Source organism: Hylobates moloch, unplaced genomic scaffold (assembly GCF_009828535.3).
Source record: "Hylobates moloch isolate HMO894 unplaced genomic scaffold, HMol_V3 SCAFFOLD_15, whole genome shotgun sequence".
NCBI classification, from domain to species: domain Eukaryota; kingdom Metazoa; phylum Chordata; class Mammalia; order Primates; family Hylobatidae; genus Hylobates; species Hylobates moloch.
In genome coordinates, this window is record NW_026652290.1 from 30,115,510 (window position 1) to 30,135,463 (window position 19,954).

At 48.8% G+C, this 19,954-nt stretch overlaps 1 protein-coding gene across 2 annotated transcripts in view; it reads right to left on the minus strand.

Moving 5' to 3' along the window:
- Positions 1 to 295: 295 nt before the first annotated feature.
- Positions 296 to 19,954, minus strand: part of MALL (mal, T cell differentiation protein like) — a 35,286-nt gene continuing 15,627 nt past the window's right edge. For both annotated transcript variants that reach the window (XM_058428675.1, XM_032177510.2), the window contains exons 2-4: positions 7,936 to 8,103; positions 3,961 to 4,083; positions 296 to 2,179 (exon numbers count right to left, since the gene is read on the minus strand). In XM_058428675.1, coding sequence (XP_058284658.1) covers positions 2,117 to 2,179; positions 3,961 to 4,083; positions 7,936 to 8,103 — 354 coding nt within the window. In that variant the 3' untranslated portion in view covers positions 296 to 2,116. The remainder of the gene's footprint in view (positions 2,180 to 3,960; positions 4,084 to 7,935; positions 8,104 to 19,954) is intronic.

Consider the following 19,954-nt stretch of genomic DNA (forward strand, 5'->3'; position numbering starts at 1 on the left):
CCCCTACTGGTGCACTCCCAATTTTGCCTAGGCTGTGTGAGTTTGGTTTCTGGAACTTGCACCCAAACTGTCCTTACTAAAGTACAAATGACATTATAAACCCAAAGCCCTGGAGTCAAACGTGACCTCCGTTCGCTCTTGCTCTAGAAGCAAGGCCAGGTGGGCTGGGATCCCACCCTCAGAGAACTTAGGTTGTGAAATGCTCCAAGGGGTGCTTTTCTTGAAATCACTGACAGCACCTAGAGCCTGATGGCCAGTTCCAGATGCTAACAAGATGAAGTCGACCAACTGCTCCTTTTTACCATACAAACAACTTTTATTTGCATGTGGCTACTTAGTAAATATTAAACAGTGATCATCCTAGACAGCTGCCAGGCAACAAAAGGAGAGACACATGGAGGCTTTTCAAGGTATCAGGTTGCAAAAAAAAAAGAAAAGTATCACAGTGATCAGAAAGTGAGCAATGAGCAGTAGTGAAGCCAGAATTTTCTTTCCCATGACTCCTGTAGTTCTGTCCCTGCCCGGGCAAACCTCAGGAGGGGAAAAAGGTTGATACAAAACTGTAAGGTCTCAAACCAGTTAGGACAAGTCCCTTTCTCGTAATAATTTATTTCGTTCCCAATGACAGAAGGCACGTGCAGTTACAGGGCTGTGCTCTACTCGTCTGGGTCAGCAGAAGAGCACAGCTTTCTTTAGAAAAACATTTACTTTAAAACCAAGCACCTTGATTTGATATTTTAGTGTGCACAACTTTGCCCATTGAGGTCCTGGTGAGCCCTTGCCCAACCCCGTGGGCACCACCATTCCGCCAGGCTTCGGAGGGCCACTGGGTGCTTAAGAGAATGTGAGGGAGGTGAGTGCAGGTGAAGGAGCGTGGTCCCTGGGACATGGGTCCTTCACTCCTCGCTGAGATGATGCGGCAGCATTTTCTTCCAATGTGGTTGTGGCAGGACAATCCATGGATGTAATGTTTTCACCTTTTTCCCTGAGGGTCTTTTCTGAGGAACCAGTCCTTAAGAGGTGGGGTCTTGGAGTCCTGACCCAGGCGTCCGGCAGCTGCTCAGTTTCTGAGATGTCAGACTCATGGAGGAGCAGGCTGTGCCCTTCCCTCCCCATTCCCCACCCCTCAAGCCCCAGGTCTTACTGTATAATAATTTATTTTCCCCACACATCTACCCTCAAAATTGGCTTCATGCAGATTTTCCTTGGATCCCAATGCTGGAGAGGAAAGGGGAGGGGAAGTGGGAGGCTGGTGGGCAGGGTGGCTTGACCCTGTCAGCCTCCCTGGGAACTCGGGACCACGGCTCCCTAGCGCAGGCTGAACAAGGACCAGGAACAAGGTCTGTGCATCTGCATTAGATCTGAAGGCCTTGGCGGCACCTCTTCAATTTTAAGAGAATCAGGCTGGGCGCAGTGGCTCACACCTGTAATCCCAGCACTTTGGGAGGCCGAGGTGGGAGGATCACGAGGTCAGGAGATCAAGACCATCCTGGCTAATACGGTGAAACCCCGTCTCTACTAAAAATACAACAAAATTAGCCAGGCGTGGTGGTGGGCGCCTGTAGTCCCAGCTACTCGGGAGGCTGAGGCAGGAAAATGGCAGGAACTCGGGAGGCGGAGCTTGCAGTGAGTGGAGATCATGCCACTGCACTCCAGCCTGGGTGACAGAGTGAGACTCCGTCTCAAAAAGAAAAAAAAAAAAGAGAGAGAGAGAGAGAGAATCAGACTGAGTATACCCCTGCATCTACTCTAGGGAAACCCACAGCTGAGGCAAAATTCCCAAACAGACTTGGCATTAGTGGAGCTGGGATTCTCCATTAGTGGAGTGAGGGCTTTGATGTAAGTTGTCTAGAAGAGCAAGTTCATGGTTAGATAATTCCAAGAGACAGTTGTTTTCCCAGGAAAAAGAAAACCTTCCTCCTATGCAGCAGAGTGAATTTAAATGTCCAAACAAAATGTGGTGTCATTGCTCAGTCTGCAAGGACGCTGTTAATCCCGTGGACGTTTTAGTGGATCTTCTGTTTATCATCCAGATGGCAAACGTTGGAAGCTGCTTTTGGGGACCAATAATCGGGGTTTTCAAAGAGCATTTCCCCTTTGGCCTGGTGCCTGTGCATCAGCGGTAATAGATGCTGAAGGCATGGAGAATGTAGAGCAGCGTGGTGATGAAGGCAAAGAACTGGAAGGAGGTGGAGAGTGACCGTTAGAGACAGCAGCGCCAGCTCCTCCCCCCGCTCAGGGACCCTCAGCCCCACTGCCCAGGAGGCCACGAATGACCCTGTCTCCTCGCCTCCTGCCTGGCCTGAGGGCAGCAACCCCTGGCCAACAACTCCTTCTTTTGGAAACTTTCCATCAGGGCCTCCCGGGGCCATCCTGGTGTCCTTTCCAGACTGCAGTCTCTCTCATCTGCACCTGGCTGTGAAGCAGGCTCACCTCCACCCTAGCCCTGGGCCCATATCCCACGCTGACCTCCTGCCTGAGGCCCGCTCTCCTCTGCCCACCTCCAGCAAACCTGTGTTCTGAACATTCCTACAGCTCCCCTCGCTGGTCCAGAACTCTGTCCTGAGCGGCTGCTTATCAGCTCCTTGTGAATGTTCAGGCCTCCTCCAGCTCTTCCTGGCTCACACTGAGCCCCTGACGTTTCCTCACAAGCCTTACAAGCCCAGTGGGCCCCAGGGTCCTCCTCTCGCCCCACTGCCTGAGCCTGACGCCTGTGGCCCCTGGCTCCTCCTGCCTCCCTTGCCAGCCATATGCAAAGCCACCCCAAAGGCTACAGATTTCCCTGCCTAGCTCTTGGGACATTCATTTCTCCCTTGTCTCAGCCACCGGCATCCCTCGGCAGGACTCCTCATGGTGTCACTTGTCCACTTCTGCCTGCCCTGCCTCTCGAATCTGCTCCACCATTTGGGCAGGGCAGGCAGAAGTGGACAAGTGAGGACATTTCTCACTCATGGGGAGAACACAATCATGTTGCCCCACGTTGAAGCTGTATGATGGCTCTGCTCTTTTCTCAGGGTAGGGCCGTCACCTTCAATACTTTTCGGGCCCTGCCAAACATCCCAGCCCCACTCTGCCCCACTGTCCACTCACACGCTCCTCATTCAGTCAGTCAGTCAACAAATATCTTTTAAGCACCTGCTTTCCTTCAAGAACAACTGTGGGTATAACAGTGAAGAAAATATTCAAAAATTCCTGCCCTCATGGAGCTTACATTTGAGAGATAAGAAGCAGATAGCAGCAAGATAGACGAGTAGCACATACATGGGTTAGATGGAGGTAAATGCCACCCACTGTGGAGTGCACTGTGACCCTCTGGGGTGGCCACAAAATATTTCAGCTGCCTTCCAGCCTGTCTGCCCCCCTTCCCTCCTCATCAGGTGAGTTTAACTTCCTAAACTTGCAAGACCAGCAATGGCCCCTGCAGCCCTCCATGGCCAGCTGTCCCAGCTACACCACCCTCCTGGCTGCCCTTGGGCACACAGGGGACCTTAGCAGGGGTAACTGCCTGGTGGCCCCTGCCTCCTTCTGTCCTCTTGACAGGGCCTTCCCTGATGCCCTCTCCCCTGAGACCTTGGCATTCCACTTTCCGCTTCCCTGCTTCATCTCTCAATAGTTCAGCCATGCCGAGGGATGCGGGCCCCATTCCAAAGGCAGTGGGTGCCACCGAAGGATTTTCAGTAGGAGAGAGACACCTGTTCCAATTTGTGTTTTGGAAAAAGAAAATTCTGCAGACAGTGTGGGGGGGGTCTAAGAGAGAGGAAAGCTAGAGTGGGAACAATAGAAGGTAAAAGAGGACCCCTGAACGTGGGTGCACAGGTTTACAGGGACACATATCCCTCTCCCCTGCCCCCATGGCTCCTTCTACTTGAGGGCTCAGGGTCTATACAGCACAAGCAAAGTTAGGCCTCCTGCACAAAACATCCTCCAGCCAAGACTGCTGTCCTTGGCCAGCCCACTCACCGAGGCTGCCGAATTAATGTAGTAAATTCTCGGGTCCAGTTCCTCAGAAACGATCGTGGCATGTACTTGCAGGACGGCAGCGCTCATATACAGGATGCCAGTGGTCCCGTGGTACAGGCTGTCCTGGAAATGCAGAGCAGAGCCACGCATGGCCACGTCAATCAGGTGAGCATTTTCCTCTCTGGCTACACAGCTGTAAAGAATGAGCAAATGAGGCAGGCCAGCCCCCTAGACTCCTGCTTTTTTTTTTTGCAGTGTGATTTGATTTGGCTCTGTGTCCCCCCCAAATCTCCTCTCGAATTGTAATCCCCACATGTTGGGGGAGGGACCTGGTGGGAGATGATCGGATTATGGGGTCAGTTTCCCCATGCTGTTCTTGTGATAGTGAGGGAGTCCTCATAAGATCTGATGGTTTAAAAGTGTGACACTTCCCTCTCTCACTCTCTTCTGCTGCCATGTAAGGTGTGCTTTGCTTCCCCTTCGCCTTCCACCATGATTGTAAGGTTCCTGAGGCCTCCCTAGCCATGCAGAACTGTGAGCCAATTAAACCTCTTTTCCTTATAAGTTACCCAGTCTCAGGTAGTTCTTTATAGCAGTGTAAGAACAGACTAATACAGAAAATTGGTACCTGGAGTCAGGCACTGCTATAAAAAAATTCCAAAGCAACTTTGGAACTGGATAATGGGCAGAGGTTGGAACAGTTTGGGGTACTCAGAAGAAGACAGGAAGATGTAGGAGAGTTTGGAACTTTCTAGAGACTTGTTGAATGATTCTGACCAAAATGCTGATAGTGATATGGACAATGAAATCCAGGCTGAGGTGGTCTCAGATGGAGATGAGGAACTTATTGGGAACTGGAATGAAGGTCACTCTTGCTGTGCTTTAGCAAAGAGACTAGTGGCGTTTTACCCCTGCCCTAGAGATCTGTGGCACTCTGAACTCAAAAGAGATGATTTGGGATAACTGGCAGAAGAAATTTCTAAGCATTGAAGCATTCAAGATGTGACCTGACTTTTCCTGAAAGTGTACAGTCATATGCATTCACAAAGGGATGGTCCAAAATTGGAACTTATGTTTAAAAGGGAAGCAGAACATAAAAGTTTGGAAAATTTGCAGCCTGACCATGTGGTAGAAAAGAAAAACATACTTTCTGGGGATAAATTCAGGCTGTCAGCTGCAGAGATTTTCATAAGTAACGAGGGTCCCCAAGACAAAGGGGAAGATATCTCCAGGGCATTTCAGAGATCTTCACAGCAGCCCCTCCCATCACAGGCTCAGAGACCTAGGAGGGAAAAATGGTTTTGTGGACCAGGCTCAGGGTCCTGTTGCTGTGCACAGTTCTGGAACACAGCACTCTGCAACCCGGCTGCCCCAGCTCCAGCAGTTGGGGGCCAAGGTACAGCTCAGGCCATTGCTTCAGAGGGTGTAAGCCCCAAGCCTTGGCAGCTGACACATGGTGTTGGACCTACAGGCATGCAGAAGGCAAGAATTGAGGTTTAGGAACCTCTGCCATGATTTCAGAGGAGGTATGGAAATGCCTGGATGTACAGGCAGAGTCTGCTGCAGGAGTGGAGCCCTTATGAAGAACCTCCACTAGGGCAGTGCAGAAGGGAAATGTGGGGTCAGACCCCCCACACAGAATCCCCACTGTGGCACTGGCTAGTAGAGCTGTGAGAAGAGCTGTCCTTCAGACCCCAGAATGGTAGGTCCACTGACAGTTTGCATTGGTCACCTTGAAAAACCACAGACACTCAATGCCAGTTTGTGAAAGCAGCTGCAGGGGCTGTACTGTGATGAGCCACAGGGGTGGAGCTGCCCAAGGTCTTGGGTGCCCACCCTTTGCAACAGCGTGACTTGAACGTGAGACATAAAGTCAAAGGAGATTTTGGAATGTTGACATTTAATGGCTGCCCAGCTGGGCTTAGGACTTGCATGGGGCCTGTAGCCCCTTTGTTTTGACCAATTTCTCCCATTTGGAATGGGAGCATTTACCCAATGCCTGTACCCTTATTGTGTCTTGGTAGTAACTAACTTGCTTTTTGATTTTACAGGCTCGTAGGCAGAAGAGACTTCTCTTGTCTTAGATGAGACTTTGGACTTAGACTTTTGGGTTAATGCTGGAATAAGTTGAAATTTTGGGGGACTGTTGAGAAGGCATGATTGCATTTTTAAATGTGAGAAGGACGAGATTTGGGAGGGGCCAGTGGTATAATGATATGGTTTGGCTCTTTGTCCCCACCCAAATCTCATCTCCAATTGTAATCCATATGTATCAAGGGAGGGACCTGGTGGGAGGTGATTGGATCATGGGGGCAGTTTCCCCTATGCTGTTCTCATGATAGTGAATGTGTTCTCATGGGATCTGATGGTTTAAAAGTATGACACTTCCCCTCCCCCATCTCTCCTGCTGCCATGCAAGGCATGCCTTGCTTACCCTTCACCTTCCACCGTGATTGTAAGTTTCCTGAGGCCTCCCTAACCATGAGGAACTATGAGTCAATTAAACCTCTTTTCTTTCTAATTTACCCAGTCTCTGGTTGTTTATAGCAATGTGAGAATAGACTAATACACAGTGTTTTTAATGTAATATCTATGTCGTAAGCAATGGCAGATTAATAAAGATCAGTATATTTCAGTTACCCAAAGTCAATCTTGGTCTGAAATATTAAATGAAAAATTCCAGAAATTAATGATTAAATGTGTGCCTTTCTGAGTACAATGATGAAATCTTGCACTGTCCCACCCTGTTCCACCTGAAATGTGAATCAGACCTTTGTCTAGCATGTCTACACTATCTATGCCACCCATATTAGACACTTTGTACTCATCTGGGCTATCAGATCGACTGTTGTGGCATTGCAGTGCTTGCATTCAAAGAATCCTTATTTTACTTCATAACGGCCCCAAACTGCAAGAGTAGTGATGCTGGCAATTTGGATATGCCAAAAAGAAGTCATAGAGTGCTTTCTTTAAGTTAAACAGTATAAGTTTTCAACTTAATAAGAAAAGAAAAAAATATGCTGAGGTTGTTAAGATCTATAGTAAGAATGAATTGTCTATCTGTGAAATTGTAGAGAAGGAAAAAGAAATGCATGCATAGCAAATTTGGGGTTCAGTACTCTCTGAGGATTCAGGCATCCCCTGGGGGGGGTCTTGGGACTTATCCTCCAGAGATAGGGGGACCACTGTATACTGTCTTAGTATGCTGAGGAATTGTTTACTTTGTATACATGTGATAATGTGAGAAAGTTTGCAGGGTTTTTTTGGAAACATACTGAAGTGTGTGGAATAGAATGGCATGATGTTTGGGGTTTGCTTTAAAATTCCTTAGTGGGGACAAAGGCTAGATGAAACAAATGTGTTAAGGTCTTCATAATGCTGGAATCTGGGTTATGGCTACATGAGGGCCTATAATACAATATTCTGTACTTTTAAATATGTCTTCAATTGTTCAGTGTGGAACAATTTTAAATGGTTTTTTGCGATGATGCAATAAATAAAAACTAACGATGTAATATTAAATGAAAGTATCTACATCCAAAATTATTTGTAGAGTACAATTAAAGTATATATATATACTTTGCATATAATTCATTTGGGATATGGAAGAAATAACCTGTCACAGGGATTGTGATAGGGCCTTGAGAATGAAGTGATTTTTTTCCTACTAGCTTTTTCTTCAGCGTTGCTCCAAGGATTTTATCAGGAAGAAAATTTAGGGGGAACACATTGGAATATGCTTGATCACAGGTCATTGTGTATTCTCCTAACAGGGAAGACAGTGAAGGGGAATACAAGGAATTATTTACTCTTGTGGATAAATGTCTTCATTTTGGCGTGTTAGTAAAAATGGTAAGATAAAAAATCTTGGTTCCATAGGAGCCTAGCCCAGGATCCCTCCCTGCCCAGAAAGGCCAATCGTCCTCACCCAACCCAGAACGTCCACCCAGGAAGAGCCATGCTGCTGGTCCTTACCAGAACTCTCCAGGATTCAAATCTTTTGTAAAATCCAAACAAGTAAGACAACAGGAACATCAAGGAGATGAGAAACGAGGTGAGCGAGACATACATCACCCATCCTTGCAGCAATGGGTATACTATGTGGGTGGCGGCTACCAGGGTCCAGACCAGGAACCCAAATATCTGGAAGATAAAAGCATAAAAGAAGGGGCTTCATTAGCTAGTGTGGAGTATGTTTCCCTTTGCAGGGTGTCTCTTTTCTGTCTCTAGTTACAAGTTCAGGTGAAGTTAGGAGGGAACCAAGAGGGAAATGGGGAAGGAAGGCTGGCCCCTCTGAGTCACGGTAAAGTCAGGTCCGATTGTTAGAAAATTCAAGGGGTTAATGCAGAGGTCACGAACAGAGGGACTCTCGGCCAAGTCGAGCTTGTGAATGTGTCTTTTGGCTCAAGCAGTATTGGCATATACACTTTTAAACAATTCTGAATAAGTTCCCAATATTCAAAACAGGATGTTTCACATGGAAAATCCAGATTTGGGACATTTCTTTAGAAATCCATGGTTCTGGCCACAGTGTACCCGTTTCTCAGGCCAGAGTAGGCTGAAATGAGTTGTGACTGTCTCTTTAAAAAGGACCTGGAGTCCTCAGTGGACCACATCCCCTCACCCCACTAACCTCACACCATGCTGTGGGACACTCCCTGTTGCTCACTGACACTGTGTAATTGTTTACTAATGAGATAGAGCTTATTTTTATATATTTGTTAGCCATTAATATTTCCTCCTCTGTAAAGTTTTGTATTTTTTTAATCAGTTAAATATTTTTAAATACATTTTTCTTTTTCTTATGGATTCATAGGAATTATTGCTAATGGTGTGGATTTCATGGACTGTCATAAACATTGCAAATATATTCTGCTAGCATTCACATATTTTATGGTTTCCTCTGATTAACTAAGCCCGTAATTTTAATGCAGTTGAATATGTCAATCTTTTCCTTTATTGACTATGTTTTTATCAAGTTTAAGAAATTCTTCTCTATTTTGAGTCATGAAGATATTCTTGCATTCCAGATTTTCTTCCTGAGATAATTTTCCTTCTTCCTGGAGTGCAACCTTTAGTAGTCTCTTTAGTGAAGGTCAGAGGGTAGTAGTCTGTTTGATTTATTAGAAAACGTCCTTAAATTTCCCCTGACAATTATTTTCTCTCCGCACTTCCAAGATATATTTCCACTGTGTTGTATATTTTTCCATATTATTCTGTTGATTCTGGCTTCCATTGTTGCCATTGAAAAGTCAGCTGTCAGGTGAACTCTTGCTTTGTAGGGATCTGTCTTCCTTATTTGGCTATATTTAGTCTTCACTGTGTCTTTGGCATTCTGCAGTTTGTGAAACAGTGATACCATGTGTTGAGATGTGGATATCTTTTTATTACTCCTGCTGAGTATTCATTCTGCATTTAATATCTGAAAATTCCATTCACTTGGCCTTAATAGCTTGATTCTGCAGTTTGTGGCTTCCATTAACTTCTATTCTTGTTCACTTGTTTCCTCTTATATTTAGTGAATTTTTATTGGGAGCTCATGTCCGTGGAGGTAGCTCAGTTCTGAATGATGTATTAGAAACTTTCTAGACCAAACAACTTCACTCACTTTTTTTTCTTGAGAGAGTCTCTCTCTGTCACTCAGGCTGGAGTGCAGAGGTGCAATCATGGCTCACCGCAGCCTCCAACTCCTGAGAGCAAATGATCCTCCCACCTCAGCCTCCTAAGTAGCTAGGACTACAGGTACATACTACCAATCCTGGCCAATTTTTATTTTATTTTTTGTAGAGACAGGGTCTTGCTGTGTTGCCCAGGCTGGTCTTAAACCCTTGGCCTCAAGCAATCCTCCTGGCTTGGCCTCCCAATGTGCTGAGATTACAGGCATGAGCCACTGTGCCCCACCTTCACGCCCTTCTGTATAGCTCAGCCAAAAGATATACAACTTCAGTTCTGCTTTCCAAACTATATCCTTAGCTTTCTGGGACCAGCAGTTCGTATCTTACAACTGGCCAATACGTAGACATAGATATGTCACCCTTTCCCTTCTGAGGCTTCCACATGCTGTTGTCTGGCAGTTGTCTTTGGATTTATGGAATATTCACGGTCTTTTAAGGAGAAAAATGAAAAGGGAGATGAGAAGCCAGAAGAAAACAGGAAGTTGACCACAAGGCAGAGACTCCTTAGCAAGGAGGACAATCATAGCTTTATGGGGCCGGAAAACAACTCCAGCAGCATGGCCACCTCTTAAAGCACCAGTTCTGGTAGCAAATTCCTCCTTAACAATCAATATCCAAGTGAATTTTGGAAGTCCTAGGCTGGTCTGAGACTGCCGGAGAATGAGTCAAGGCTGGCTTGTCCTAGGGAGAGGGTGGTGAGGAACGGAAGCCGCTGTCCTCTGGCTCCCCCTTAACTGTGCTGTTGCATGTCAATCCCAGTGACAAGGGCTGCTGATGCTTCAGAAACGTACCAGGGCTCAGCTTTAAGGCACTTGCCAAGAAGCCATGAGAAGCGCATTAAGATGCTGGCACATGAACAGCACCCAAACAATGCTGGTTATTAGTGGTTCACCAGGTACTTTAGGGTTGATAAAATGCATTCACTCAGACTGCCTCATTTAGTCCACACAACAATTCTAACTCCCTTGGAAAGACCAGAGAACTAGCATTCGATATTTTCCACTGCTTACTGCCAGCTCACCTGTGCCAGGCATGGGGACAGCAAGGGAACCTCAGTCCCATCTTGCCAGTCAGTGCCTGCAGAGGGGTCCCGGTCCCCCTCTTGCCATCTGAAGCTTGCCTGGGCAGACACAGCCATATGCATGTTACTTACATTTGCGCATTTAATCTTTGCCACAGTCCATGAGGTAATACTGTACCGGAGGGGACTGGGGCCTGAGGTCACACAGGCAGTGCATGGTGGGACTTGGACATGGTGTAGGACACTTGTGGTTCTTGCCCTAAAAACCAGGTTTCAAGGCCAAAGGCAGGGCCAGGTAGAGGCTCCTAGAATGTGCCAGAGGGTGGCCTGTTAGAGACTCAGCCAAGGTCTGCCTGGGGCATTAGAGGCCTTGATGGGGACATCATACCTGGAGTCTCAGGGAGCCCATCAGTGGCCTCCTCTCTCTGGGTTCCAGCTATGGCTTAGGGATCCTTGTCCTACCTTTCACAACAGGCCAGGGGCCTCTGAGCATTTGGGAATCTGCTCAAACATCATGGGAACCTTCCTGCAATGGCTTCAGTGTTGCAGAATCAATGTTCTGCAGAAGAAAGTCACTCACTTCTTATTTCCACACCCCTCTACCTCCTAAACAGGAGGAGAGACCAGAGCCAAGGGCTGCAGGTGGATTGAAACCCAGTAGAGTTCGTGATCTCATTTCTGTCTCAAGTAGTCTAGGTTGGATTCCTTATAGTTGTGAAAACTTTGAGTATTTGTTTTTACTTTTTCTTAAAGCTCATATTTGGCTTTCCAAATTTCCTGGTGGCCTAAACTGCTTTCCCATTTTAATGCTTATTTTTGTATTTCCTCAGAGCAGGAGATATTTTTCAGTAGTTGGGGCTGGCCCTCAAAGTGGAGAAATATTTGATTACAGCGAGCCATTTAGAGCAAGTAGATTTCAAGCACAACTTTGGCAGATCCTTTTCTTATAAGCAAACACACACAGTCATATACGAATTTTCCAAGAGGCTGAACTGAAACTTGAAAGGACTTCTTAAGGAAAGATGGAGCTTAACAATAGGTTTTTAAAACCTATTCTTCTCTAGAACATGAAGAGCTCCTTCATATTTAGAAAGTTGGTTAAGAGCTAGAATGTAAGAACTGGGGTAACAACACCCAGACTGGAGTCCAGGAAGAAAGGGCTGATGCCAGGTTTGGAGAGGGAGGTTGAGCCTTGATGTTACCACACCAGACAGTGAGAAAATTTCCAAAGGCTCCTGAGGTCCAGTCAAAAGGACTCAGCAGGCTCCTGCTGCCCAAAGATGGGACGGCTTGAGCTTCTTACAGCTATGATGGATTGGAATGCATCAACTAAGGTAAAATCCATGAGTTCAAAATGATACTTAAAACAAAAACTTCTTTGGTCACTTTTGGAGGATGCTTATTATTTTGAAAACTGCTTTAAAAGAAAAAGAAGCTGGCAAAAAATGTGTTGTGGGGGCAAAGAGCTTCTCAAACACACGCATACCTGAGCACTACCCTCCAGGCAGCACTCCAAGTCCTGCTACTGCCAGAACACTTTGAGGACTTCAAGAAAGCCCCAGGGTCTGGGTCCTGCCCCAGAGAGTCTGCTTGAACAGGTAAGGGAGGCTGCGTTGTTGAGAGTTCCCTAGCGGGGTGGCCAGGGCTGAGAAAGCCTGAGGCCAGCTCTCTGCTTCTACTCTCACCTCCAGTCCATGCACCATGCAGCGCCATTCCTCCTGGGTTTGAATCCCAGCTCTGCCTGGTGGGTAGGTCATTTAGCTTGTCTGTGCCTCTGTGTCCCTGTCTATCAAATAGAGGAGGTGGGGGTCTCAATGGCCCCTCTATCATCTGGCCCTTGTGAGGGTTTGGTGAGTCTGTCTGGCACATGGTGAATGTTGGCTGTAGTAGCCATAACCATTTGGAATGGCACAGAAGGCAGGAAGGGATGTTCCATGAGAAAGAAACAGAGGAGGGCATGTCCAAGAGACGCTTCTCTAAAGGATGGGAAATTCACTTTTGGAAAGGAGAGATGGGAGATCACTCAGCTGGGTGGGTGAGATAACATTTAGATAGCACAGACCCTTCTTATGAGTTGATGATAGCTTTTGTTGCCAAGAAAAATGTACCTACACACCACACATACACACACACACACACACACAATTTTTGCCTACAAATCTGGGGACTCGCAGACCCCCAGTGTCCGTCTGCAACCTCCCAGTTGAAGTCCATTGCCACCTCCAGGTTAAATAACTGTGCCATCAACGACTCTATTATTTTGGCAATATTGATCAAAACATTAAATGCACATACTGTTCAACTCAGTAATTTCACCTGATGGAATTTGTCCTACAAATGATGCACGTGAGCAAAATGACAAATATAAAAGTTGTTTATTGCAGCCTGTTGATTACAGAAAAGCTAGGAAATGACCCCTTTATCCGGAGGCGACCAGTTAAATCAATTATGTCTGCAAAGTGAAACACTCTGCAATCTTCAAAAACAAAACAAAACAAAAAAAAAAGAGAGAGAGAGAAAATTCTATAACCCAAAATGGAACAAGCTCCAAGAATTTGTAAAGGCACAGACCAGTGTGCCCAGTGTGCTATGATTTGTGCAGAAAAATAAGAAAATGCACGTGTGAGTGTCTGCACGTGCGTTTGTTGCAGGTGAACAGAATATTTCCAGAATGAGACCCAATCAGCCAGTCAGTGCCTTGGACTCGGGAAGCAGAACCTCTTGGCTTGGAGACAGTTTTGAATATAGGACCATGTTCACGTTTAAACTAACCCCAAACAAATAATATGTAAATTTAAAAAGAAAAGAAAGCTGCGTGGGCGTTGGAGGCTCGTGGAGAATTCTGAATGGGAAAGAGATAAGGAGGATGGCCTTTGGAGAGAGTGGATCTGCTCACCTGCACAGAGCAGCTGGAAGCCCCTCATGGGCGGGAGAGGGGCTGCTGCAGGGGCTGGGATCACACACTGAGGTTCTGAGACAGACTCTGCCTGAGTATTGACGCCCTGGGAACCGTGAAGGATATGTCAAAAAGATGAACGGTCTCAGGTCTGTGTGGCCAGGGCTCTGGGCTGTGGCTGGGAGGTGTGGGTTTGGGGTGGGGCAGACAAGGAGCTGAGAAGCAGGGAGGAGTGCCAGGGGTGGGTACCTGGTGGCAGGTTTTTCTGCATAGCTGAGCATTGCTTCAGCATGGCAGGTTTCATGTACTGCCAACCCCAAATTCCTTTTCTTACTGCGTCTCTTAATTTTTATGACAGCTTTGCCTCTCCTTCTCTTCCCTGGCACTCAGGTGACCACAGACTTCATAAAGCCTAAAAAACTTCAGGCTGAGAGGAAAAGACCCCAGTCAAGATGGGTGCGGCTCATGTCATCAGCACACAAGTGAGCCAGGGTCCCCTGGTCCCACCACGGGCCAGGCAGGAATGCGCTCTGTAAAGGACTCACGTGAGCGTTGCCCACAGCGGGAACCTTGATGTCCTGCAGGCTCCCTCTGCCACTGTGATGTTTCAGGATGAAGGAAACGACAGTCCCTCGCATTCACGTATGCAGAGTGCATGCTATTTAAGTCCAGGCTCTCTTGTCTACTAGATACCTCTCTCTCTTTTTAAAAATTGTGGTTAAATACATATAACAAAATCCACTATCTTAACCATTTTTAAGTGTACAGTTCAGTGGCATTCATGTTCATTCACACTGTCATGCACCCATCACCACCATCCATCTCCAGAGTGCTTTCCATCTTGCAGGTCTGAAACTCTGCACCCATTAAACAACAACTCCCCACTCTTCCCTCCCCACAGTCCCTGGCAACCACCATTCTACTTTCTGTCTACTCTGGGTACCTGATACGAATGGAATCATGCCGTATTTGTCCTTTTGTGACTGCCTTTTCTTGCTTAGCATAATGTCCTCACAGTTCATCTGTGTGGTAGCATGTGTAGAATTTCCTTCTTTTTCAGGGCCGAATAATATTCCATTGCATATGTGTGTCACAGTTGGTTTATCCACTCATCTGCTTATACACACTTGGGTTGCTTCCACCTTTTGGCTATTGTGAATAATGCTGCTATGAACACGGGTGTCCAAATAGCTCTTCGATGCACACCCTTCAAAGGAAAAAACAGCTGGGTGCAGTGGCTCACACCTGTAATCCCAGCACTTTGGGAGGCCAAGGTGGGGATCACTTGAGCCCAAGTGTTCAAAAGCAGCCTGGGCAACATGGCAAAACCCTGTCTCTAAAAAAATACAAACATGAGCCAGACATGGTGGCACATGCCTGTAGTCCCAGCTACTCAGGGGGCTGAGATGGCAGGATCACTTGAGCCCGGGAGGCAGACAGCCTTGATTGTGCCACTGCACTTCAGCATAGGTGACAGAGAAAGACCCTGTCTCAAAAAAAAAGGAAAAACAAGACAAGGCCTACCCCGGGGCTGTGCTTCAGACCCCATCAGGCAGTTGCCATGCAAAATGCCTCAAGAGTCACAGCTCTGTCAAACAGATGTGCACGTGTTCCTGCCACTTTAGCATCCCTTGGGAGTTTGGTTCTGTTCACACAAAATGAGTGGGAGTTTGAACACGCAGCACTAAGGGGACCTCGAAAAGGACACCTTATAGCACAAGAACTCAAACAGGAAGGCAGAGTGTCACCTTGCTTGACCTCAGCTGGGAACGTGTGTGCGTGTCTGGCAACTCAAGTTTTTCGCTGCTGGAGCATGTCAATGACTGTGAAAGCGCCAAGTGTATTAATTTGGGGGTTACAAACACATCTTAGCAAGTGGGTGAATGTGCAAATACAGAATCCAGGAGTTATGAGGGTCCACTGTATTTTCAGTGTCAAAATCATCTTCCATCAAGTTGATAAAACCTCATTTACTCAATTAGGCCCTAGTCAGGGTATGTGGAGTGTTCTAGCTTTTTCCTGTCACAGATGACGCTGCAGCAAATGCCTTGTTGCAGAGCGAGTTCTCTCATTATAAACTGTTTTTGTGGAGTGAGTTCCCCAGCTGGGCTCTCACCAGTAAGGGGATGTCGGTGCCCACGCCATTAGGCTCATCACATTCCCTACTAGCGACACATACTTGACTTAGTCCTGGTCAACGAGACAGCGGGAAAGTCTACCCGGTGTGTAAGAAGGGGGCACAGGGCACAATGGTCCCTTTCTTGCTCTGGCCATTACTGTGCAGTGGTGAACCTGGAGCTATGAAATGGAGGAGGAGAAAGCTGAAAGGAGCTACATCCCAGATGACATGACCGAGCTGCTGACCCAGTTCGCAGGACACGAGATGGTGCATTTCCCTTCTGTTAAGGCCAGTCCCAGCCGGCAACAACCCTTTCACAGCACTGCTGAGGAGTCCCTGGGGTTCAAGTCTGTGCAGGTCACCCATACCCCTCACCCTCTCTTCAAACACTCCACTGCCTCCCCTGACTCCAAGGCCACACTCAGGACACCCACCCTCTGCCTTTATGCTGGGCTCCCCAAGCCTCCATCACTTCCCCCAGCCCTGGGACTGGCAAACTGTGAGTGAGACTCATTCATGGATCGTGACTCCATTTAGAGGATTATCAACCAGCATTAAGAACTGAAGCCAACTGGGCATAATGGGTCACACTTGTCATCCCAGCACTTTGGGAAGCTGAGGTGGGAGGATTGCTTGAGGCTAGGCATTTGAGGCCAGCCTAGGCAACAAAATGAGATCCTGTCTCTAGAAAACATTTCAAAAAATTAACTGAGCACACCTGTAGTCCTAGCTACTTGGAAGGCAGAGTGCGGGGAGGATCCTTTGGGCTCAGGAGTTCGAGGCTGCAGTGAACTATACTTGTACCACTGTACTCCAGCCTGGGTGACAGAGCAAGACTCTGCACCCCCCCCCCAAAAAAAAAGAACTTAAGCAGACTAGGATATAAAGTATAGGAGCGTATTGTGTACAGGAAAGGGAAATACTGTTTCCTGGATCTTTTGTTTCACTTACACACACACCCGCACCCGCCTATAGTGTACCAGGTTGCGATGGAAATCTCTCTCTTTCTGTGGGTGAGTTTGTGGAAACCCTTGCTCCAGCGTGCCTTCCTTCCTGCCCGCCCCTGGACCACTCCTCCCCTTCACAGCACTGTCCCATGGGTAGGCCACAGCCCAGCACAGGCCCCAGCCTGGCAGCTGCAGCAGGAGCCCCATCCCAGGGCCTGAGGGGCCATGCGGGGGTCTGGGTGGGAGTGGGAGCTGCTGAGGAAGGCGAAGGGAAATGTGGTGAGATGACAGGCCCGTTGTCAGGGAGAGTGGGAGGAGCCCTGGAGTGCCCTACCTCTGTGCGGCTGGAACTCCCCGTACCAAAGCTAGGGTCTTCCACACTCATGTACCCCAAGTGCCACAGCTGGAGGTCAGGGACCCAGCCAGGCTGTGCTGGGTGCTCCTGGGCAGGGTTCACCTGACTGCAAGTCTCCCTGTGGGTGGCTCAGAGACCCAGAGCCCACCTGAGTGCTGCTTACAGCCCATGAGGCAGCTCCCACCCCCATGTCACTGGCCCTGCAGCCTCATGAAGCCTGAGCAGCCGTCCTTATCTCCTTTGTGCTTTGAATACAGGAGGATGCTGGCTTTAAAAGGCAGAGGGGCATCCTCAGTTACCCAGTAGGGGCGTGGCAGGTCTGTCTCCAGCACCCCAAGAGCACCCTGAAAACAAGTAGCATTGCACGAAAGTTCCACACTCTGCAGTTCAACCTAGCACACTTCCAAACCCTGAGTCACTGCATCCTCACTCATGGAGGGAGAATTTTCTTTTTCTGTGGCTTTAAGGCTAGCAGGAAATTGCCAGCCCAGGCTCCTAAGGCCTCCAGTGAGGGCCGGGTCTCATCTCCCACTGGATAACAGTGTTGGCAGGAACTTCCATCCAGCACTGGTGGGAACTCGTGTCCGCAGCTGCTCCTGGCTGAGCGAGTCATGTAAGGGCGTCCTTGGTACTCATAAGCACTCACAGAATGGGGCTGGCAGTGCGCCCGGCCTCTCTGGGATGGGCACACCAGAGTCGCAGGAAGTGCAGTCTGGGAGGGGCCCTGAGTCAGGGCCAGGCATCCCCAGTCCTGCTTCCTCCTCGCCCAGCACCACTTCCGCCCATTCAGACTGACTGCCTTCACTTTTTACTGACCAAACAGCACAGATTTACAATGTCACATAAAATTGACTAATTAGAACATTCTTTTCCATCCAAAGTCTAAAGCCCTTTTTCTTCTTGTCTCTTAAAAACAAGGAAGAGGACAAAATTAAACACAGCATTTGGGGGGGCATATTTTCCCTTTTGTCTACCTGTGTACCTTAGAAAAGCACAGAAATGCTGTAAAGCAGCAAGGGGAAGGCATCCTGCTCCCGCCGTGGCCCTGTGGCTGGGCTTCCCCACTCTCCCTGGCCCTCTGCCCCAGTGTCCTCTTTCTCACTCTCCCTGTTTGGTCCCCATACATTGATTAACTTCATGTTCCTGCCCATGTGCCCCCCAAGAAGTTGCCTGATGATCCCTGGACTCAGGCTCAGGGGAAGTCCCCATACCCTCCTTTCTCCTCAGGAGCCCACAGACTTTTTGTGACTAATAACCTGCCCTTCCTTAGGCACCGGGTCACTTAGTACTGGTTGATGGATTGCCTGCTTGGTTCTCCCCAGCTGATCCCCAGTCTATCTATGACCAGACCCTGAAAGGCAGGGACCAGACCATGTCACCTCCTCCAGGAAGCCACCCTTGACTACCAAGCCCCCCAGCATACCTCCTCTAGGGTCACTCTCCACTTTCATTGTCTCTTTTTGTCTCTTCCCTGCCTCCTGTTGGAACTCTGAGCTCCTGCAGGCAGGACTGTGTGCCCTGAGGTCTCTGTCCCTGGAGTAAAGCACGGAGCCTGGCATAAAGCAAGTGCTTGGTACATGTCACTGACTCACTTGAGAAAGGAGGAGGGGGCTGCTCTACACACCACTCACTAGCTGCTCACAGCCTCAGCTTCCTGGGACAGATGCCCATGAAGGTGGCACCGCCTGCTACCTTCTGGGCCTTCCATTGTGGCCCAGCCACAGACTGGCATTCCTGCCAGGAGCCTGAATCAAATGGTGACAGACGTGTATTTGTTTCATCCTCACCTATTTCCTGCTCCATCACCTCCCAGGCCCCAGAAATTCTCCCAGTAGGGTAGGGAGCAACCTGCCCTCAGGATTCCCCGGGAAGGCTTTTCCCACTACCCTGCCTCCTCCCTGACCCCACCGGCACCCCTTGTCATCCTGAGATGCCCCACTGCCCTGGTACATAGGACAGACTACTAAGATATGTGCTGTCAGAGAGGACGGTGCTCAAATTAATTCACATCCCCCTCCATGCCTCCCCCAACATCACTGGGGCAGAAAGAGTCCAGATGCGCAGTGTTGGAGGGAGGCTGGTGGGGGGAATCTGTGAATAGTGCCGAGGTGAAAAAGCAAAGCTCAAAGAATCCAGCCTTCTTTGAAAGAGGTCTGAAGACTGGAGTCCCAGACCCATGATATTTGGCCCCTCTGGTTGGGGATCCCACTGAGGCTGTACTCTGGGACCCCGCTGGTATCTTCTAGGGACAGTTTGTGGCCAGGGGACAGGAAGTGATGCCACAGGGAGCTAGTGCTGTGGAATGTGGTATAAGGGCTGGCCCTGTCCAATGGGGTGGGGCCTGTGTGGGGCCTGAGCAGCCATCCATTCTGGCTGAGATGGGGGACCCTGACCAGGTGGTGACTGAGGGAGAGGCTGGTCTCTTCAGGAGGCAAAGAGGGCCCGAGGCTAGGAGCTGGCTGGCAGGGATGGACAAGGCAGGGGAGGGGCTGGAAAGAGATGAGGCGGCAAAGGCCAGGGTCCTGGAGCTCCTCCGCACTAGGGCCCTTTGCCCTGAGTGTTGCCAATCTGGACAACACTCTAGGAGCCTCTCCTGACTCCCACAGATCTGCCCTGCCCAGGGGAAGGTTCTCTGGGGAGAAAGCTCCTGGGAATGGCGGAGAGAGCCAGCACTTCTACTGGCAAGGCTCCTTGTCTGGGGCTCGCCCTGGGTCCAGTGGGTCAGACTGCCCGGGGCCTCTCTGTTAGGCTCCATGCCAGCAGCCGGTGGCTCCTTCAGGGCAGCCGTCAATGCTGTGGACCCCTCCGGGTGGGCTGGCCTTCTGACAGTGTGCTTGGTTGTTTGTCTTGGCCGAGTTGAGAGAGGTCACTGGTTCAGGGACGGCTGCTCATGGTCCTGCTGGACGGCCAGGGAAAGACCAGGGCTGGAAGTTCAGACAGGGGCCGGAGTGGCCAGGGATGCGGGGCCAGGCCAGGTGGTT